This window comes from Scyliorhinus torazame, chromosome 6 (assembly GCF_047496885.1).
Source record: "Scyliorhinus torazame isolate Kashiwa2021f chromosome 6, sScyTor2.1, whole genome shotgun sequence".
Classification (NCBI taxonomy): Eukaryota; Metazoa; Chordata; class Chondrichthyes; order Carcharhiniformes; family Scyliorhinidae; genus Scyliorhinus; species Scyliorhinus torazame.
Window position 1 is genome coordinate 4,522,207 of NC_092712.1, and position 19,911 is coordinate 4,542,117.

At 63.5% G+C, this 19,911-nt stretch overlaps 1 protein-coding gene across 1 annotated transcript in view; it reads left to right on the plus strand.

The window, feature by feature from the left end:
- The window catches only part of LOC140425665 (protein scribble homolog), a gene marked incomplete at its 5' end in the record, with an annotated part of 1,618,068 nt that overhangs the window by 1,354,086 nt on the left and 244,071 nt on the right, over positions 1 to 19,911 (plus strand). The window contains 2 exon segments of the mRNA XM_072510160.1: positions 15,349 to 15,465; positions 18,341 to 18,535. Coding sequence (XP_072366261.1) covers positions 15,349 to 15,465; positions 18,341 to 18,535 — 312 coding nt within the window.

Below are 19,911 nucleotides of genomic sequence, written 5' to 3' on the forward strand. Positions count from 1 at the left end.
AGGACTGGGGGACACGGGAGGACAGGGCAGGACTGGGAGACACGGGGAGGACAGGGCAGGACGGGGAGACACGGGGAGGACAGGGCAGGACTGGGAGGACAGGGCAGGACTGGGAGACACGGGGAGGACAGGGCAGGACTGGGAGACACGGGGAAGACAGGGCAGGACTGGGAGACACGGGGAGGACAGGGCAGGACTGGGAGACACGGGGAGGACAGGGCAGGACTTGGAGACACGGGGAGGACTGGGAGACACGGGGAGGACTGGGAGACACGGGGAAGACAGGGCAGGACTTGGAGACACGGGGAGGACTGGGAGACACGGGGAGGACTGGGAGACACGGGGAAGACAGGGCAGGACTGGGAGACACTGGGAGGACAGGGCAGGACTGGGAGGACAGGGCAGGACTGGGAGGCACGGGGAGGACAGGGCAGGACTGGGAGACACGGGAGGACTGGGAGACACGGGGAGGACAGGGCAGGACTGGGAGACACGGGGAGGACAGGGCAGGACTGGGAGACACGGGGAGGACAGGGCAGGACTGGGAGACACGGGGAGTACAGGGCAGGACTGGGAGACACTGGGAGGACAGGGCAGGACTGGGAGACACGGGGAGGACAGGGCAGGACTGGGAGACACGGGGAGGACAGGGCAGGACTGGGAGACACGGGGAGGATGGCAGGACTGGGAGACACAGGGAGGACAGGGCAGGACTGGGAGACACGGGGAGGACAGGGCAGGACTGGGAGACACAGGGAGGACAGGGCAGGACTGGGAGACACGGGGAGGACAGGGCAGGACTGGGAGACACGGGGAGGACAGGGCAGGACTGGGAGACATGGGGAGGACTGGGAGACACGGGGAGGACAGGGCAGGACTGGGAGACACGGGGAGGACAGGGCAGGACTGGGAGACACGGGGAGGACAGGGCAGGACTGGGAGACACGGGGAGGACAGGGCAGGACTGGGAGACACTGGGAGGACAGGGCAGGACTGGGAGACATGGGGAGGACTGGGAGACATGGGGAGGACAGGGCAGGACTGGGAGACACGGGGAGGACAGGGCAGGACTGGGAGACACGGGGAGGACAGGGCAGGACTGGGAGACACGGGGCGGACAGGGCAGGACTGGGAGACACGGGGAGGACAGGGCAGGACTGGGAGACACGGGGAGGACAGGGCAGGACTGGGAGACACGGGGAGGACTGGGAGACACGGGGAGGACAGGGCAGGACTGGGAGACACAGGGAGGACAGGGCAGGACTGGGAGACACGGGGAGGACAGGGCAGGACTGGGAGACACGGGGAGGACTGGGAGACACGGGGAGGACAGGGCAGGACTGGGAGACACGGGGAGGACTGGGAGACACGGGGAGGACAGGGCAGGACTGGGAGACACGGGGAGGACAGGGCAGGACTGGGAGACACGGGGAGGACAGGGCAGGACTGGGAGACACGGGGAGGACAGGGCAGGACTGGGAGACACGGGGAGGACAGGGCAGGACTTGGAGACACGGGGAGGACTGGGCAGGACTGGGAGACACTGGGAGGACAGGGCAGGACTGGGAGACACGGCGAGCACAGGGAGACACGGGGAGGACAGGGCAGGACTGGGAGACACGGGAGGACTGGGAGACACGGGGAGGACAGGGCAGGACTGGGAGACACGGGGAGGACAGGGCAGGACTGGGAGACACGGGGAGGACAGGGCAGGACTGGGAGACACCGGGAGGATGGCAGGACTGGGAGACACGGGGAGGACGGCAGGACTGGGAGACACGGGGAGGACAGGGCAGGACTGGGAGACACGGGGAGGACAGGGCAGGACTGGGAGACACGGGGAGGACAGGGCAGGACTGGGAGACACGGGAGGACTGGGAGACACGGGGAGGACAGGGCAGGACTGGGAGACACGGGGAGGACAGGGCAGGACTGGGAGACACGGGGAGGACAGGGCAGGACTTGGAGACACGGGGAGGTCAGGGCAGGACTGGGAGACACGGGGAGGACAGGGCAGGACTGGGAGACACGGGGAGGACAGGGCAGGACTGGGAGACACGGGGAGGACAGGGCAGGACTGGGAGACACGGGGAGGACAGGGAGACACGGGGAGGACAGGGCAGGACTGGGAGACACGGCGAGGACAGGGCAGGACTGGGAGACACGGGGAGGACTGGGAGACACGGGGAGGACAGGGCAGGACTGGGAGACACGGGGAGGACTGGGAGACACGGGGAGGACAGGGCAGGACTGGGAGACACGGGGAGGACTGGGAGACACGGGGAGGACAGGGCAGGACTGGGAGACACGGGGAGGACTGGGAGACACGGGGAGGACAGGGCAGGACTGGGAGACACGGGGAGGACAGGGCAGGACTGGGAGACACTGGGAGGACAGGGCAGGACTGGGAGACACGGGAGGACTGGGAGACACGGGGAGGACTGGGAGACACGGGGAAGACAGGGCAGGACTGGGAGACACGGGGAGGACAGGGCAGGACTGGGAGACACGGGAGGACTGGGAGACACGGGCAGGACTGGGAGACACGGGGAGGACAGGGCAGGACTGGGAGGACAGGGCAGGACTGGGAGATACTGGGAGGACAGGGCAGGACTGGGAGACACGGGAGGACTGGGAGACACGGGGAGGACAGGGCAGGACTGGGAGACACGGGGAGGACAGGGCAGGACTGGGAGACACGGGAGGACAGGGCAGGACTGGGAGACACGGGGCGGACAGGGCAGGACTGGGAGACACGGGGAGGACTGGGAGACACGGGGAGGACAGGGCAGGACTGGGAGACACGGGCAGGACAGGGCAGGACTGGGAGACATGGGGAGGACTGGGAGACACGGGGAGGACAGGGCAGGACTGGGAGACACGGGGAGGACAGGGCAGGACTGGGAGAGACGGGGAGGACAGGGCAGGACTGGGAGACATGGGGAGGACAGGGCAGGACTGGGAGACACGGGGAGGACAGGGCAGGACTTGGAGACACGGGGAGGACTGGGAGACACGGGGAAGACAGGGCAGGACTGGGAGACACGGGGAGGACAGGGCAGGACTGGGAGACACGGGAGGACTGGGAGACACGGGGAGGACAGGGCAGGACTGGGAGACACGGGGAGGACAGGGCAGGACTGGGAGACACTGGGAGGACAGGGCAGGACTGGGAGACACTGGGAGGACAGGGCAGGACTGGGAGACACGGGAGGACTGGGAGACACGGGGAGGACAGGGCAGGACTGGGAGACACGGGGAGGACAGGGCAGGACTGGGAGACACGGGAGGACAGGGCAGGACTGGGAGACACGGGGCGGACAGGGCAGGACTGGGAGACACGGGGAGGACTGGGAGACACGGGGAGGACAGGGCAGGACTGGGAGACACGGGCAGGACAGGGCAGGACTGGGAGACATGGGGAGGACTGGGAGACACGGGGAGGACAGGGCAGGACTGGGAGACACGGGGAGGACAGGGCAGGACTGGGAGAGACGGGGAGGACAGGGCAGGACTGGGAGACATGGGGAGGACAGGGCAGGACTGGGAGACACGGGGAGGACAGGGCAGGACTTGGAGACACGGGGAGGACTGGGAGACACGGGGAAGACAGGGCAGGACTGGGAGACACGGGGAGGACAGGGCAGGACTGGGAGACACGGGGAGGACAGGGCAGGACTGGGAGACACGGGGAGGACAGGGCAGGACTGGGAGACACGGGGAGGACAAGGCAGGACTGGGAGACACGGGGAGGATGGCAGGACTGGGAGACACAGGGAGGACAGGGCAGGACTGGGAGACACAGGGAGGACAGGGCAGGACTGGGAGACACAGGGAGGACAGGGCAGGACTGGGAGACACGGGGAGGACAGGGCAGGACTGGGAGACACGGGGAGGACAGGGCAGGACTGGGAGACATGGGGAGGACTGGGAGACACGGGGAGGACAGGGCAGGACTGGGAGACACGGGGAGGACAGGGCAGGACTGGGAGACACGGGGAGGACAGGGCAGGACTGGGAGACATGGGGAGGACTGGGAGACACGGGGAGGACAGTGCAGGACTGGGAGACACGGGGAGGACAGGGCAGGACTGGGAGACACGGGGAGGAGAGGGCAGGACTGGGAGACACGGGGAGGACAGGGCCGGACTGGGAGACACGGGGCGGACAGGGCAGGACTGGGAGACACGGGGAGGACAGGGCAGGACTGGGAGACACGGGGAGGACAGGGCAGGACTGGGAGACACGGGGAGGACTGGGAGACACTGGGAGGACAGGGCAGGACTGGGATACACGGGGAGGACAGGGCAGGACTGGGAGACACGGGGAGGACTGGGAGACACGGGGAGGACTGGGAGACACGGGGAGGACAGGGCAGGACTTGGAGACACGGGGAGGACTGGGAGACACGGGCAAGACAGGGCAGGACTGGGAGACACGGGGAGGACAGGGCAGGACTGGGAGACACGGGAGGACTGGGAGACACGGGGAGGACAGGGCAGGACTGGGAGACACGGGGAGGACAGGGCAGGACTGGGAGACACTGGGAGGACAGGGCAGGACTGGGAGACACTGGGAGGACAGGGCAGGACTGGGAGACACGGGAGGACTGGGAGACACGGGGAGGACAGGGCAGGACTGGGAGACACGGGGAGGACAGGGCAGGACTGGGAGACACGGGAGGACAGGGCAGGACTGGGAGACACGGGGCGGACAGGGCAGGACTGGGAGACACGGGGAGGACTGGGAGACACGGGGAGGACAGGGCAGGACTGGGAGACACGGGCAGGACAGGGCAGGACTGGGAGACATGGGGAGGACTGGGAGACACGGGGAGGACAGGGCACGACTGGGAGACACTGGGAGGACAGGGCAGGACTGGGAGACACGGGGAGGACTGGGCAGGACTGGGAGACACGGGGAGGACAGGGCAGGACTGGGAGACACTGGGAGGACAGGGCAGGACTGGGAGACACGGCGAGGACAGGGAGACACGGGGAGGACAGGGCAGGACTGGGAGTCACGGGAGGACTGGGAGACACGGGGAGGACAGGGCAGGACTGGGAGACACGGGGAGGACAGGGCAGGACTGGGAGACACGGGGAGGACAGGGCAGGACTGGGAGACACGGGGAGGATGGCAGGACTGCGAGACACGGGGAGGACGGCAGGACTGGGAGACACGGGGAGGACAGGGCAGGACTGGGAGACACGGGGAGGACAGGGTAGGACTGGGAGACACGGGGAGGACAGGGCAGGACTGGGAGACACGGGAGGACTGGGAGACACGGGGAGGACAGGTCAGGACTGGGAGACACTGGGAGGACAGGGCAGGACTGGGAGACACGGGGAGGACAGGGCAGGACTTGGAGACACGGGGAGGACAGGGCAGGACTGGGAGACACGGGGAGGACAGGGCAGGACTGGGAGACACGGGGAGGACAGGGCAGGACTGGGAGACACGGGGAGGACAGGGCAGGACTTGTAGACACGGGGAGGACAGGGCAGGACTGGGAGACACGGGGAGGACAGGGCAGGACTGGGAGACACGGGGAGGACAGGGCAGGACCTGGAGACACGGGAGGACTGGGAGACACTGGGAGGACAGGGCAGGACTGGGAGACACGGGGAGGACAGGGCAGGACTGGGAGACACGGGGAGGACAGGGCAGGACTGGGAGACACAGGGAGGACAGGGCAGGACTGGGAGACACGGGGAGGACAGGGCAGGACTGGGAGACACGGGGAGGACAGGGCAGGACTGGGAGACACGGGGAGGACAGGGCAGGACTGGGAGACATGGGGAGGACTGGGAGACACGGGGAGGACAGGGCAGGACTGGGAGACACGGGGAGGACAGGGCAGGACTGGGAGACACGGGGAGGACAGGGCAGGACTGGGAGACACTGGGAGGACTGGGAGACACGGGGAGGACAGGGCAGGACTGGGAGACACGGGGAGGACAGGGCAGGACTGGGAGACACGGGGAGGACAGGGCAGGACTGGGAGACACGGGGAGGACAGGGCAGGACTGGGAGACACGGGGAGGACAGGGAGACACTGGGAGGACAGGGCAGGACTGGGAGACACGGCGAGGACAGGGCAGGACTGGGAGACACGGGGAAGACAGGTCAGGACTGGGAGGACAGGGCAGGACTGGGAGACATGGGGAGGACAGGGAGACACGGGGAGGATGGCAGGACTGGGAGACACAGGGAGGACAGGGCAGGACTGGGAGACATGGGGAGGACAGGGCAGGACTGGGAGACACGGGGAGGACAGGGCAGGACTGGGAGACACGGGGAGGACAGGGCAGGACTGGGAGACATGGGGAGGACAGGGCAGGACTGGGAGACACGGGGAGGACAGGGCAGGACTGGGAGACACGGGAGGACTGGGAGACACGGGAGGACTGGGAGACACTGGGAGAACAGGGCAGGACTGGGAGACACTGGGAGGACAGGGCAGGACTGGGAGACACGGGGAGGACAGGGCAGGACTGGGAGACACGGGGAGGACAGGGCAGGACTGGGAGACACGGGGAGGACAGGGAGACACGGGGAGGACAGGGCAGGACTGGGAGACACGGCGACGACAGGGCAGGACTGGGAGACACGGGGAGGACTGGGAGACACGGGGAGGACAGGGCAGGACTGGGAGACACTGGGAGGACAGGGCAGGACTGGGAGACGCGGGGAGGACAGGGCAGGACTGGGAGACACGGGGAGGACTGGGAGACACGGGGAGGACAGGGCAGGACTGGGAGACACGGGGAGGACTGGGAGACACGGGGAGGACAGGGCAGGACTGGGAGACACGGGGAGGACTGGGAGACACGGGGAGGACAGGGCAGGACTGGGAGACACGGGGAGGACAGGGCAGGACTGGGAGACACTGGGAGGACAGGGCAGGACTGGGAGACACGGGGAGGACAGGGCAGGACTGGGAGACACGGGAGGACTGGGAGACACGGGGAGGACTGGGAGACACGGGGAAGACAGGGCAGGACTGGGAGACACGGGGAGGACAGGGCAGGACTGGGAGACACGGGAGGACTGGGAGACACGGGGAGGACAGGGCAGGACTGGGAGACACGGGGAGGACAGGGCAGGACTGGGAGACACTGGGAGGACAGGGCAGGACTGGGAGACACTGGGAGGACAGGGCAGGACTGGGAGACACGGGAGGACTGGGAGACACGGGGAGGACAGGGCAGGACTGGGAGACACGGGGAGGACAGGGCAGGACTGGGAGACACGGGAGGACAGGGCAGGACTGGGAGACACGGGGCGGACAGGGCAGGACTGGGAGACACGGGGAGGACTGGGAGACACGGGGAGGACAGGGCAGGACTGGGAGACACGGGGAGGACAGGGCAGGACTGGGAGACATGGGGAGGACTGGGAGACACGGGCAGGACAGGGCAGGACTGGGAGACATGGGGAGGACTGGGAGACACGGGGAGGACAGGGCAGGACTGGGAGACACGGGGAGGACAGGGCAGTACTGGGAGACACGGGGAGGACAGGGCAGGACTGGGAGACATGGGGAGGACAGGGCAGGACTGGGAGACACGGGGAGGACAGGGCAGGACTGGGAGACACGGGGAGGACTGGGAGACACGGGGAGGACTGGGAGACACGGGGAGGACAGGGCAGGACTGGGAGACACTGGGAGGACTGGGAGACACGGGGAGGACAGGGCAGGACTGGGAGACACGGGGAGGACAGGGCAGGACTGGGAGACACGGGGAGGACAGGGCAGGACTGGGAGACACGGGGAGGACAGGGCAGGACTGGGAGACACGGGGAGGACAGGGAGACACGGCGAGGACAGGGCAGGACTGGGAGACACGGGGAAGACAGGTCAGGACTGGGAGGACAGGGCAGGACTGGGAGACATGGGGAGGACAGGGAGACACGGGGAGGATGGCAGGACTGGGAGACACGGGGAGGACAGGGCAGGACTGGGAGGACAGGGCAGGACTGGGAGACACGGGAGGACTGGGAGACACGGGAGGACTGGGAGACACGGGGAGGACTGGGAGACACTGGGAGGACAGGGCAGGACTGGGAGACACGGGGAGGACAGGGCAGGACTGGGAGACACGGGGAGGACAGGGCAGGACTGGGAGACACGGGGAGGACAGGGAGACACGGGGAGGACAGGGCAGGACTGGGAGACACGGCGAGGACAGGGCAGGACTGGGAGACACGGGGAGGACTGGGAGACACGGGGAGGACAGGGCAGGACTGGGAGACACGGGGAGGACAGGGCAGGACTGGGAGACACGGGGAGGACTGGGAGACACGGGGAGGACAGGGCAGGACTGGGAGACACGGGGAGGACTGGGAGACACGGGGAGGACTGGGAGACACGGGGAGGACAGGGCAGGACTGGGAGACACGGGGAGGACTGGGAGACACGGGGAGGACAGGGCAGGACTGGGAGACACGGGGAGGACAGGGCAGGACTGGGAGGACTGGGAGACACGGGGAGGACTGGGAGACACGGGGAAGACAGGGCAGGACTGGGAGACACTGGGAGGACAGGGCAGGACTGGGATATACGGGAGGACTGGGAGACACGGGGAGGACAGGGCAGGACTGGGAGACACGGGGAGGACAGGGCAGGACTGGGAGACACTGGGAGGACAGGGCAGGACTGGGAGACACTGGGAGGACAGGGCAGGACTGGGAGACACGGGAGGACTGGGAGACACGGGGAGGACAGGGCAGGACTGGGAGACACGGGGAGGACAGGGCAGGACTGGGAGACACGGGAGGACAGGGCAGGACTGGGAGACACGGGGCGGACAGGGCAGGACTGGGAGACACGGGGAGGACTGGGAGACACGGGGAGGACAGGGCAGGACTGGGAGACACGGGTAGGACAGGGCAGGACTGGGAGACATGGGGAGGACTGGGAGACACGGGCAGGACAGGGCAGGACTGGGAGACATGGGGAGGACTGGGAGACACGGGGAGGACAGGGCAGGACTGGGAGACACGGGGAGGACAGGGCAGGACTGGGAGACACGGGGAGGACAGGGCAGGACTGGGAGACACGGGGAGGACAGGGCAGGACTGGGAGACATGGGGAGGACAGGGCAGGACTGGGAGACACGGGGAGGACAGGGCAGGACTTGGAGACACGGGGAGGACTGGGAGACACGGGGAAGACAGGGCAGGACTGGGAGACACGGGGAGGACAGGGCAGGACTGGGAGACACGGGGAGGACAGGGCAGGACTTGGAGACATGGGGAGGACTGGGAGACACGGGGAGGACAGGGCAGGACTGGGAGACACGGGGAAGACAGGGCAGGACTGGGAGACACGGGGAGGACTGGGCAGGACTGGGAGACACGGGGAGGACAGGGCAGGACTGGGAGACACTGGGAGGACAGGGCAGGACTGGGAGACACTGGGAGGACAGGGCAGGACTGGGAGACACGGGAGGACTGGGAGACACGGGGAGGACAGGGCAGGACTGGGAGACACGGGGAGGACAGGGCAGGACTGGGAGACACGGGAGGACAGGGCAGGACTGGGAGACACGGGGCGGACAGGGCAGGACTGGGAGACACGGGGAGGACTGGGAGACACGGGGAGGACAGGGCAGGACTGGGAGACACGGGGAGGACAGGGCAGGACTGGGAGACATGGGGAGGACTGGGAGACACGGGCAGGACAGGGCAGGACTGGGAGACACGGCGACGACAGGGCAGGACTGGGAGACACGGGGAGGACTGGGAGACACGGGGAGGACAGGGCAGGACTGGGAGACACTGGGAGGACAGGGCAGGACTGGGAGACGCGGGGAGGACAGGGCAGGACTGGGAGACACGGGGAGGACTGGGAGACACGGGGAGGACAGGGCAGGACTGGGAGACACGGGGAGGACTGGGAGACACGGGGAGGACAGGGCAGGACTGGGAGACACGGGGAGGACTGGGAGACACGGGGAGGACAGGGCAGGACTGGGAGACACGGGGAGGACAGGGCAGGACTGGGAGACACTGGGAGGACAGGGCAGGACTGGGAGACACTGGGAGGACAGGGCAGGACTGGGAGACACGGGAGGACTGGGAGACACGGGGAGGACTGGGAGACACGGGGAAGACAGGGCAGGACTGGGAGACACGGGGAGGACAGGGCAGGACTGGGAGACACGGGAGGACTGGGAGACACGGGGAGGACAGGGCAGGACTGGGAGACACGGGGAGGACAGGGCAGGACTGGGAGACACTGGGAGGACAGGGCAGGACTGGGAGACACTGGGAGGACAGGGCAGGACTGGGAGACACGGGAGGACTGGGAGACACGGGGAGGACAGGGCAGGACTGGGAGACACGGGGAGGACAGGGCAGGACTGGGAGACACGGGAGGACAGGGCAGGACTGGGAGACACGGGGCGGACAGGGCAGGACTGGGAGACACGGGGAGGACTGGGAGACACGGGGAGGACAGGGCAGGACTGGGAGACACGGGGAGGACAGGGCAGGACTGGGAGACATGGGGAGGACTGGGAGACACGGGCAGGACAGGGCAGGACTGGGAGACATGGGGAGGACTGGGAGACACGGGGAGGACAGGGCAGGACTGGGAGACACGGGGAGGACAGGGCAGTACTGGGAGACACGGGGAGGACAGGGCAGGACTGGGAGACATGGGGAGGACAGGGCAGGACTGGGAGACACGGGGAGGACAGGGCAGGACTGGGAGACACGGGGAGGACTGGGAGACACGGGGAGGACTGGGAGACACGGGGAGGACAGGGCAGGACTGGGAGACACTGGGAGGACTGGGAGACACGGGGAGGACAGGGCAGGACTGGGAGACACGGGGAGGACAGGGCAGGACTGGGAGACACGGGGAGGACAGGGCAGGACTGGGAGACACGGGGAGGACAGGGCAGGACTGGGAGACACGGGGAGGACAGGGAGACACGGCGAGGACAGGGCAGGACTGGGAGACACGGGGAAGACAGGTCAGGACTGGGAGGACAGGGCAGGACTGGGAGACATGGGGAGGACAGGGAGACACGGGGAGGATGGCAGGACTGGGAGACACGGGGAGGACAGGGCAGGACTGGGAGGACAGGGCAGGACTGGGAGGACAGGGCAGGACTGGGAGACACGGGAGGACTGGGAGACACGGGAGGACTGGGAGACACGGGGAGGACTGGGAGACACTGGGAGGACAGGGCAGGACTGGGAGACACGGGGAGGACAGGGCAGGACTGGGAGACACGGGGAGGACAGGGCAGGACTGGGAGACACGGGGAGGACAGGGAGACACGGGGAGGACAGGGCAGGACTGGGAGACACGGCGAGGACAGGGCAGGACTGGGAGACACGGGGAGGACTGGGAGACACGGGGAGGACAGGGCAGGACTGGGAGACACGGGGAGGACAGGGCAGGACTGGGAGACACGGGGAGGACTGGGAGACACGGGGAGGACAGGGCAGGACTGGGAGACACGGGGAGGACTGGGAGACACGGGGAGGACTGGGAGACACGGGGAGGACAGGGCAGGACTGGGAGACACGGGGAGGACTGGGAGACACGGGGAGGACAGGGCAGGACTGGGAGACACGGGGAGGACAGGGCAGGACTGGGAGGACTGGGAGACACGGGGAGGACTGGGAGACACGGGGAAGACAGGGCAGGACTGGGAGACACTGGGAGGACAGGGCAGGACTGGGATATACGGGAGGACTGGGAGACACGGGGAGGACAGGGCAGGACTGGGAGACACGGGGAGGACAGGGCAGGACTGGGAGACACTGGGAGGACAGGGCAGGACTGGGAGACACTGGGAGGACAGGGCAGGACTGGGAGACACGGGAGGACTGGGAGACACGGGGAGGACAGGGCAGGACTGGGAGACACGGGGAGGACAGGGCAGGACTGGGAGACACGGGAGGACAGGGCAGGACTGGGAGACACGGGGCGGACAGGGCAGGACTGGGAGACACGGGGAGGACTGGGAGACACGGGGAGGACAGGGCAGGACTGGGAGACACGGGTAGGACAGGGCAGGACTGGGAGACATGGGGAGGACTGGGAGACACGGGCAGGACAGGGCAGGACTGGGAGACATGGGGAGGACTGGGAGACACGGGGAGGACAGGGCAGGACTGGGAGACACGGGGAGGACAGGGCAGGACTGGGAGACACGGGGAGGACAGGGCAGGACTGGGAGACACGGGGAGGACAGGGCAGGACTGGGAGACATGGGGAGGACAGGGCAGGACTGGGAGACACGGGGAGGACAGGGCAGGACTTGGAGACACGGGGAGGACTGGGAGACACGGGGAAGACAGGGCAGGACTGGGAGACACGGGGAGGACAGGGCAGGACTGGGAGACACGGGGAGGACAGGGCAGGACTTGGAGACATGGGGAGGACTGGGAGACACGGGGAGGACAGGGCAGGACTGGGAGACACGGGGAAGACAGGGCAGGACTGGGAGACACGGGGAGGACTGGGCAGGACTGGGAGACACGGGGAGGACAGGGCAGGACTGGGAGACACTGGGAGGACAGGGCAGGACTGGGAGACACTGGGAGGACAGGGCAGGACTGGGAGACACGGGAGGACTGGGAGACACGGGGAGGACAGGGCAGGACTGGGAGACACGGGGAGGACAGGGCAGGACTGGGAGACACGGGAGGACAGGGCAGGACTGGGAGACACGGGGCGGACAGGGCAGGACTGGGAGACACGGGGAGGACTGGGAGACACGGGGAGGACAGGGCAGGACTGGGAGACACGGGGAGGACAGGGCAGGACTGGGAGACATGGGGAGGACTGGGAGACACGGGCAGGACAGGGCAGGACTGGGAGACATGGGGAGGACTGGGAGACACGGGGAGGACAGGGCAGGACTGGGAGACACGGGGAGGACAGGGCAGTACTGGGAGACACGGGGAGGACAGGGCAGGACTGGGAGACATGGGGAGGACAGGGCAGGACTGGGAGACACGGGGAGGACAGGGCAGGACTGGGAGACACGGGGAGGACTGGGAGACACGGGGAGGACTGGGAGACACGGGGAGGACAGGGCAGGACTGGGAGACACTGGGAGGACTGGGAGACACGGGGAGGACAGGGCAGGACTGGGAGACACGGGGAGGACAGGGCAGGACTGGGAGACACGGGGAGGACAGGGCAGGACTGGGAGACACGGGGAGGACAGGGCAGGACTGGGAGACACGGGGAGGACAGGGAGACACGGCGAGGACAGGGCAGGACTGGGAGACACGGGGAAGACAGGTCAGGACTGGGAGGACAGGGCAGGACTGGGAGACATGGGGAGGACAGGGAGACACGGGGAGGATGGCAGGACTGGGAGACACGGGGAGGACAGGGCAGGACTGGGAGGACAGGGCAGGACTGGGAGACACGGGAGGACTGGGAGACACGGGAGGACTGGGAGACACGGGGAGGACTGGGAGACACTGGGAGGACAGGGCAGGACTGGGAGACACGGGGAGGACAGGGCAGGACTGGGAGACACGGGGAGGACAGGGCAGGACTGGGAGACACGGGGAGGACAGGGAGACACGGGGAGGACAGGGCAGGACTGGGAGACACGGCGAGGACAGGGCAGGACTGGGAGACACGGGGAGGACTGGGAGACACGGGGAGGACAGGGCAGGACTGGGAGACACGGGGAGGACAGGGCAGGACTGGGAGACACGGGGAGGACTGGGAGACACGGGGAGGACAGGGCAGGACTGGGAGACACGGGGAGGACTGGGAGACACGGGGAGGACTGGGAGACACGGGGAGGACAGGGCAGGACTGGGAGACACGGGGAGGACTGGGAGACACGGGGAGGACAGGGCAGGACTGGGAGACACGGGGAGGACAGGGCAGGACTGGGAGGACTGGGAGACACGGGGAGGACTGGGAGACACGGGGAAGACAGGGCAGGACTGGGAGACACTGGGAGGACAGGGCAGGACTGGGATATACGGGAGGACTGGGAGACACGGGGAGGACAGGGCAGGACTGGGAGACACGGGGAGGACAGGGCAGGACTGGGAGACACTGGGAGGACAGGGCAGGACTGGGAGACACTGGGAGGACAGGGCAGGACTGGGAGACACGGGAGGACTGGGAGACACGGGGAGGACAGGGCAGGACTGGGAGACACGGGGAGGACAGGGCAGGACTGGGAGACACGGGAGGACAGGGCAGGACTGGGAGACACGGGGCGGACAGGGCAGGACTGGGAGACACGGGGAGGACTGGGAGACACGGGGAGGACAGGGCAGGACTGGGAGACACGGGTAGGACAGGGCAGGACTGGGAGACATGGGGAGGACTGGGAGACACGGGCAGGACAGGGGAGGACTGGGAGACACGGGGAGGACAGGGCAGGACTGGGAGACACGGGGAGGACAGGGCAGGACTGGGAGACACGGGGAGGACAGGGCAGGACTGGGAGACACGGGGAGGACAGGGCAGGACTGGGAGACATGGGGAGGACAGGGCAGGACTGGGAGACACGGGGAGGACAGGGCAGGACTTGGAGACACGGGGAGGACTGGGAGACACGGGGAAGACAGGGCAGGACTGGGAGACACGGGGAGGACAGGGCAGGACTGGGAGACACGGGGAGGACAGGGCAGGACTTGGAGACATGGGGAGGACTGGGAGACACGGGGAGGACAGGGCAGGACTGGGAGACACGGGGAAGACAGGGCAGGACTGGGAGACACGGGGAGGACTGGGCAGGACTGGGAGACACGGGGAGGACAGGGCAGGACTGGGAGACACGGGGCGGACAGGGCAGGACTGGGAGACACGGGGAGGACAGGGCAGGACTGGGAGACACGGGGAGGACAGGGCAGGACTGGGAGACACGGGGAGGACAGGGCAGGACTGGGAGACACGGGGAGGACAGGGCAGGACTTGGAGACATGGGGAGGACTGGGAGACACGGGGAGGACAGGGCAGGACTGGGAGGCACGGGGAGGACAGGGCAGGACTGGGAGACACGGGGAGGACAGGGCAGGACTGGGAGACACTGGGAGGATGGCAGGACTGGGAGAACCAGGGAGGACAGGGCAGGACTGGGAGACACGGGGAGGACAGGGAGACACGGGGAGGACAGGGCAGGACTGGGAGACACGGCGAGGACAGGGCAGGACTGGGAGACACGGGGAGGACAGGGCAGGACTGGGAGACACAGGGAGGACAGGGCAGGACTGGGAGACACGGGGAGGACAGGGCAGACTGGGAGATTTGGGGTATGGAGGTTTGAGGATGTGTTTCTATTCGAGCAGTGAAATGCCTTCTGATTTTGTTGTCCTCTTGATGCCCATGTCCAACAGGAGATCCGGATTGAGAAGATGCTTGGAGAGAAGTTGGGGATCAGTATTCGAGGGGGAGCTAAGGGCCATCCTGGAAATCCATTTGATTCGACAGATGAAGGGATCTTTATTTCAAAGGTACTGAACCATGAAGCAGATTGGGGAAAGACGGGGCTGCCGGGTGATGGGTTTAACTGGGACACTCGGTGTGCCCACACCATCACTGACTCTGTGAAGGAAGACTGGGGCAGGGGCACAGGACCTGGGTGCTTGCCGCGCCACTCACTTCGCCCGTGGCAGAGCCGGATTGCCAGCCCATTTGGTGCGCTTGAGAGCTGAACCTCCCAGTCTCCCCATGGAAAGTTCTGGAAACAATTATGCGGGATAGAATTCATTGTCACATGAAGAATGTGAGTTGATTCGGAATGGCCAGTATGGATTTCGAAAGGGGAAATCGTATTTCACAAACTTGCTGGAGAATTTTGAAGAGGTAACAGAGCGAGTCGATGAGGGTAATGATGTTGATGTGGTGCACATGGACTTCCAAAAGGCATTTGATACAGGACCACGGAGACCTGTGCAAAAGGCCAGAACTCGTGGATTAACAGAGTCAGTGGCAACATGGATGTGGAATTGACTGAGCGACAGGAAACAGCGAGTAAAGCTGAATGGGTATATTTGCAGCGGTGACCCCAAGGGCTCAGTATCGGAACCCTTGCTTGTGTTGATACATATCAGTGATCCTGATCCTGGTGTGGATGGCGTGGGGCAGCACGGTAGCATTGTGGTTAGCACAATTGCTTCACAGCTCCAGGGTCCCAGGTTCGATTCCCCGCTGGGTCACTGTCTGTGCGGAGTCTGCACATCCTCCCCGTGTGTGCGTGGGTTTCCTTCGGGTGCTCCGGTTTCCTCCCACAGTCCAAAGATGTGCAGGTTAGGTGGATTGGCCATGATAAATTGCCCTGAGTGTCCAAAATTGCCCTTAGTGTTGGGTGGGGTTACTGGGTTATGGGGATAGGGTGGAGGTGAGGACCTTGGGTTGGGTGCTCTTTCCAAGAGCCGGTGCAGACTCGATGGGCCGAATGGCCTCCTTCTGCACTGTAAATTCTATGTTAATGGCACAAATACAAGTTTGCGGATGATACAAAATGTGAAAATATTGTAAAAGGTGACAGATGAAGTTGAATGAGGAGAAGTGTGAAGTGATGCATTTTGGTAGGAAGGACATGGAGAGACAATATAAAATAAATAGTGTAACTGGAAAGTGGGTGCAGGAGCAGAGGGAGCTGGGTGTGTCTGCAGAGATCATTGAAGGTAGCTGGAGACAGCAGTTAATAAAGCAGACAGTACTGTGGGCTTCGGGGCAGAGAGTATAAGAACAAGGAGGTTATACTGAACTTGCACAAGACACTAGCTAGATCTCAGCTGGAATATTGTGAACAGTTCTGGGTTCCACACTATAGGATTGGATTGGATTTGTTTATTGTCACGTGTACCGAGGTACAGTGAAAAGTATTTTTCTGCGAGCAGCTCAACAGATCATTAAGTACATGAGAAGAAAAGGGAATAAAAGAAAATACATAATAGGGCAACACAACATATACAATGTAACTACATAAGCACTGGCATCGGATGAAGCATACAGGGTGTAGTGTTAATGAGGTCAGTCCATAAGAGGGTCATTTAGGAGTCTGGTAACAGCGGGGAAGAAGCTGTTTTTGAGTCTGTTCGTGCGTGTTCTCAGACTTCTGTATCTCCTGCCCGATGGAAGAAGTTGGAAGAGCGAGTAAGCCGGGTGGGAGGGATCTTTGATTATACTGCCCGCTTTCCCCAGGCAGCGGGAGGCAACGGGATGTGAACACGTTGGAGAGAGAGCAGAAGGGGCTGGTTTAGCACAGTGGGCTAAATCACTGGCTTGTCATACAGAACAAGGCCGGCAGCGCGGGTTCAATCCCCGTACCAGCCTCCCCGAACAGGCGCCGGAATGTGGCGACTAGGGGCTTTTCGCAGTAACTTCATTGAAGCCTACTTGTGACAATAAGCGATTATTATTATTATTATTATTATTATTATTATTATTATTATTATTATTATTATTATTATTATTACGAGGTTTACAGGTCCTGGGAAGAGAAACTTTAGTTATGAGGATGGATTGGAGAGGTTGGGACTGTTCCCCGTGGAGAGAAGAAGGCTGAGAGGGGATTTGATAGAGATGTTCAAAATCATGAGAGGGCTGTAAGAAGTCTTACAACACAGGTTAAAGTCCCAACAGGTGATTCACCTGAGGAAGGAGCAGCGCTCCGAAAGCTAGTGACATCGAAACAAACCCGTTGGACTTTAACCTGGTGTTGTAAGACTTCTTACTGTGCTCACCCCAGTCCAACGCCGGCATCGCCACATCATGAGGGGGGTGGACAGAGAAGCTGGGGACAAACTGATAAAAGGATCGAGAATGAGAGGGACTCAGATTTAGTGATTTGCAAAAGAAGCAAATGTGATGTGAGAAACAACATTTGCACCCAGCGAGTGGCTGGGGTCTGGAATGCACGGCCTGGGAGTGTGGTGCACAAAGGTTCACTCGAGGAATTCAAGAGGGCATTGGATAATTATTCAGATCGAATCAATGTGCAGGGATACGGGGAGAGGCATTAAGTCACAATGCTGGTTTGGGGAGCTGGTGCAGATGCGATGGGCCAAATGGCCTCGTTCTGCATCCTAATAATTCTGTGATTCAATAAGGACCCTGCACACGACTTGCACACTTGGAGGAACACATGTTTGTTCAGCTATAACTATTATATTTCTGTTGCCATAGCAAAGACCCCTGATGAGAAATTCAAGAACCCTCTTTGCTTTGGATTTTTATCTGCTGAATATGGAACCCTCATTGAGGTAGATTTTGGGATGGATTCCCAGGTGTTTAGCGGTTGGAGAATTTGAACATAGACCCTGTTACGGTGATAACTGAGGCTCCAGTTACTGGTGATGAGAGTTTCTGATTGCCCCATAGGTCAGTTCGAGTGGAGCAGCAGCCAGGGACGGCAGGCTGAATGTGGGTCTGAGAATCCTGGAAGTCAACAACCACAGCCTGCTGGGAATGACGCACACGGAAGCAGTCCGCATTTTGCGAGGGATCGGAGACACGTTAACAATGCTGGTCTGTGATGGCTTCGACCCGAGGGCAGCTTCAACCATAGCCATGGAGGTAAGGCCACCCAGGCCGTGCGTTCCAGACCCGCCTCTACCCCCCTCCCAGGCCGTGCGTTCCAGACCCCCCTCTCCCCCCCCCCCCCCCCCCCCCCCCCGGCAGTGCGTTCCAGACCCGCCTCTACCCCCACCCAGGCCGTGCGTTCCAGACCCGCCTCTACCCCCACCCAGGCCGTGCGTTCCAGACCCGCCTCTACCCCCACCCAGGCCGTGCGTTTCAGACCCGCCTCTACCCCCCCCCCCCCCCCCCCCCCCCCCAGGCAGTGCATTCCAGACCGTCACCACCCTCTGGGTAAAAAGGCTATTCCTCAAATCCCTCCTGAACCTCCCACCCCCTCACCTTGAACTTGTGTCCCCCTCGTAACTGACCCTTCAACTCAGGGGAACAGCTGCTCCCTATCCCCCCTGTCCATGCCCCTCAGAATCTTGTCCACCTCGATCAGGTCACCCCTCAGTCTTCTCTGCTCCAGAGAAAACAACCCAAACCCCAACCTCTCTTCATAACTGAAATGTTCCACCCCAGCAACATCCTGGTGAATCTCCTCTGCACCCCCTCCAGTGCAATCACATCCTTCCTGTAATGTGGTGACCAGAACTGCACACAGTGCTCCAGCTGTGGCCTCACCAAAGTTCGATACAACTCCAACATGACCTCCCTGCTTTTGTAATCTATGCCCCGATTGATAAAAGCGAGAGTCCCATATGCCTTTTTAACCTCCCTATTAACCTGCCCTTCTGGTGGTTAGGTGGATTGGCCATGCTAAATTGCTCTTAGTGTCCAAAATTGCCCTTAGTGTTGGGTGGGGTGGAGGTGTGGACCTTGGGTAGGGTGCTCTTTCCAAGAGCCGGTGCAGACTCGATGGGCCGAATGGCCTCCTTCTGCACTGTAAATTCTATGATTCTGCCTTCAGAGATCTGTGGACAAACACGCCAAGGTCCCTTTGTTCTTTGGAACTTCCTAGTGTGGTGCCATTCATTGAATACTTCCTTGTTAAATTGCTCCTTCCATGGTGTAACACCTCTCACTTTTCAGGGTTAAATTCCAGCTGCCACTTATCCGCCCATTTGACCATCCCGTCTATGTTATACGTTTTAGTTACCGTTGTATGAAGAGTCAATAGTCCTGTTCCTTTTCACCAAACACCATTTATTCCACAGCCTCTGCACAAAACTCTTAACAACACACTACCTGACACAAGGGCCACCAGAAGCCCCTTGACATATCAGTGTCAATCATTGGATACTTAACATAAATGAGACTAATTGCAATGTCTCTTAATGCATTACTTAACTCTTAATCCATTACTTTACAGTCGATATCTTCCTGTAACCCAAGACACTCACTCTCACTGTTACCCACCCGGCCAATCTTTG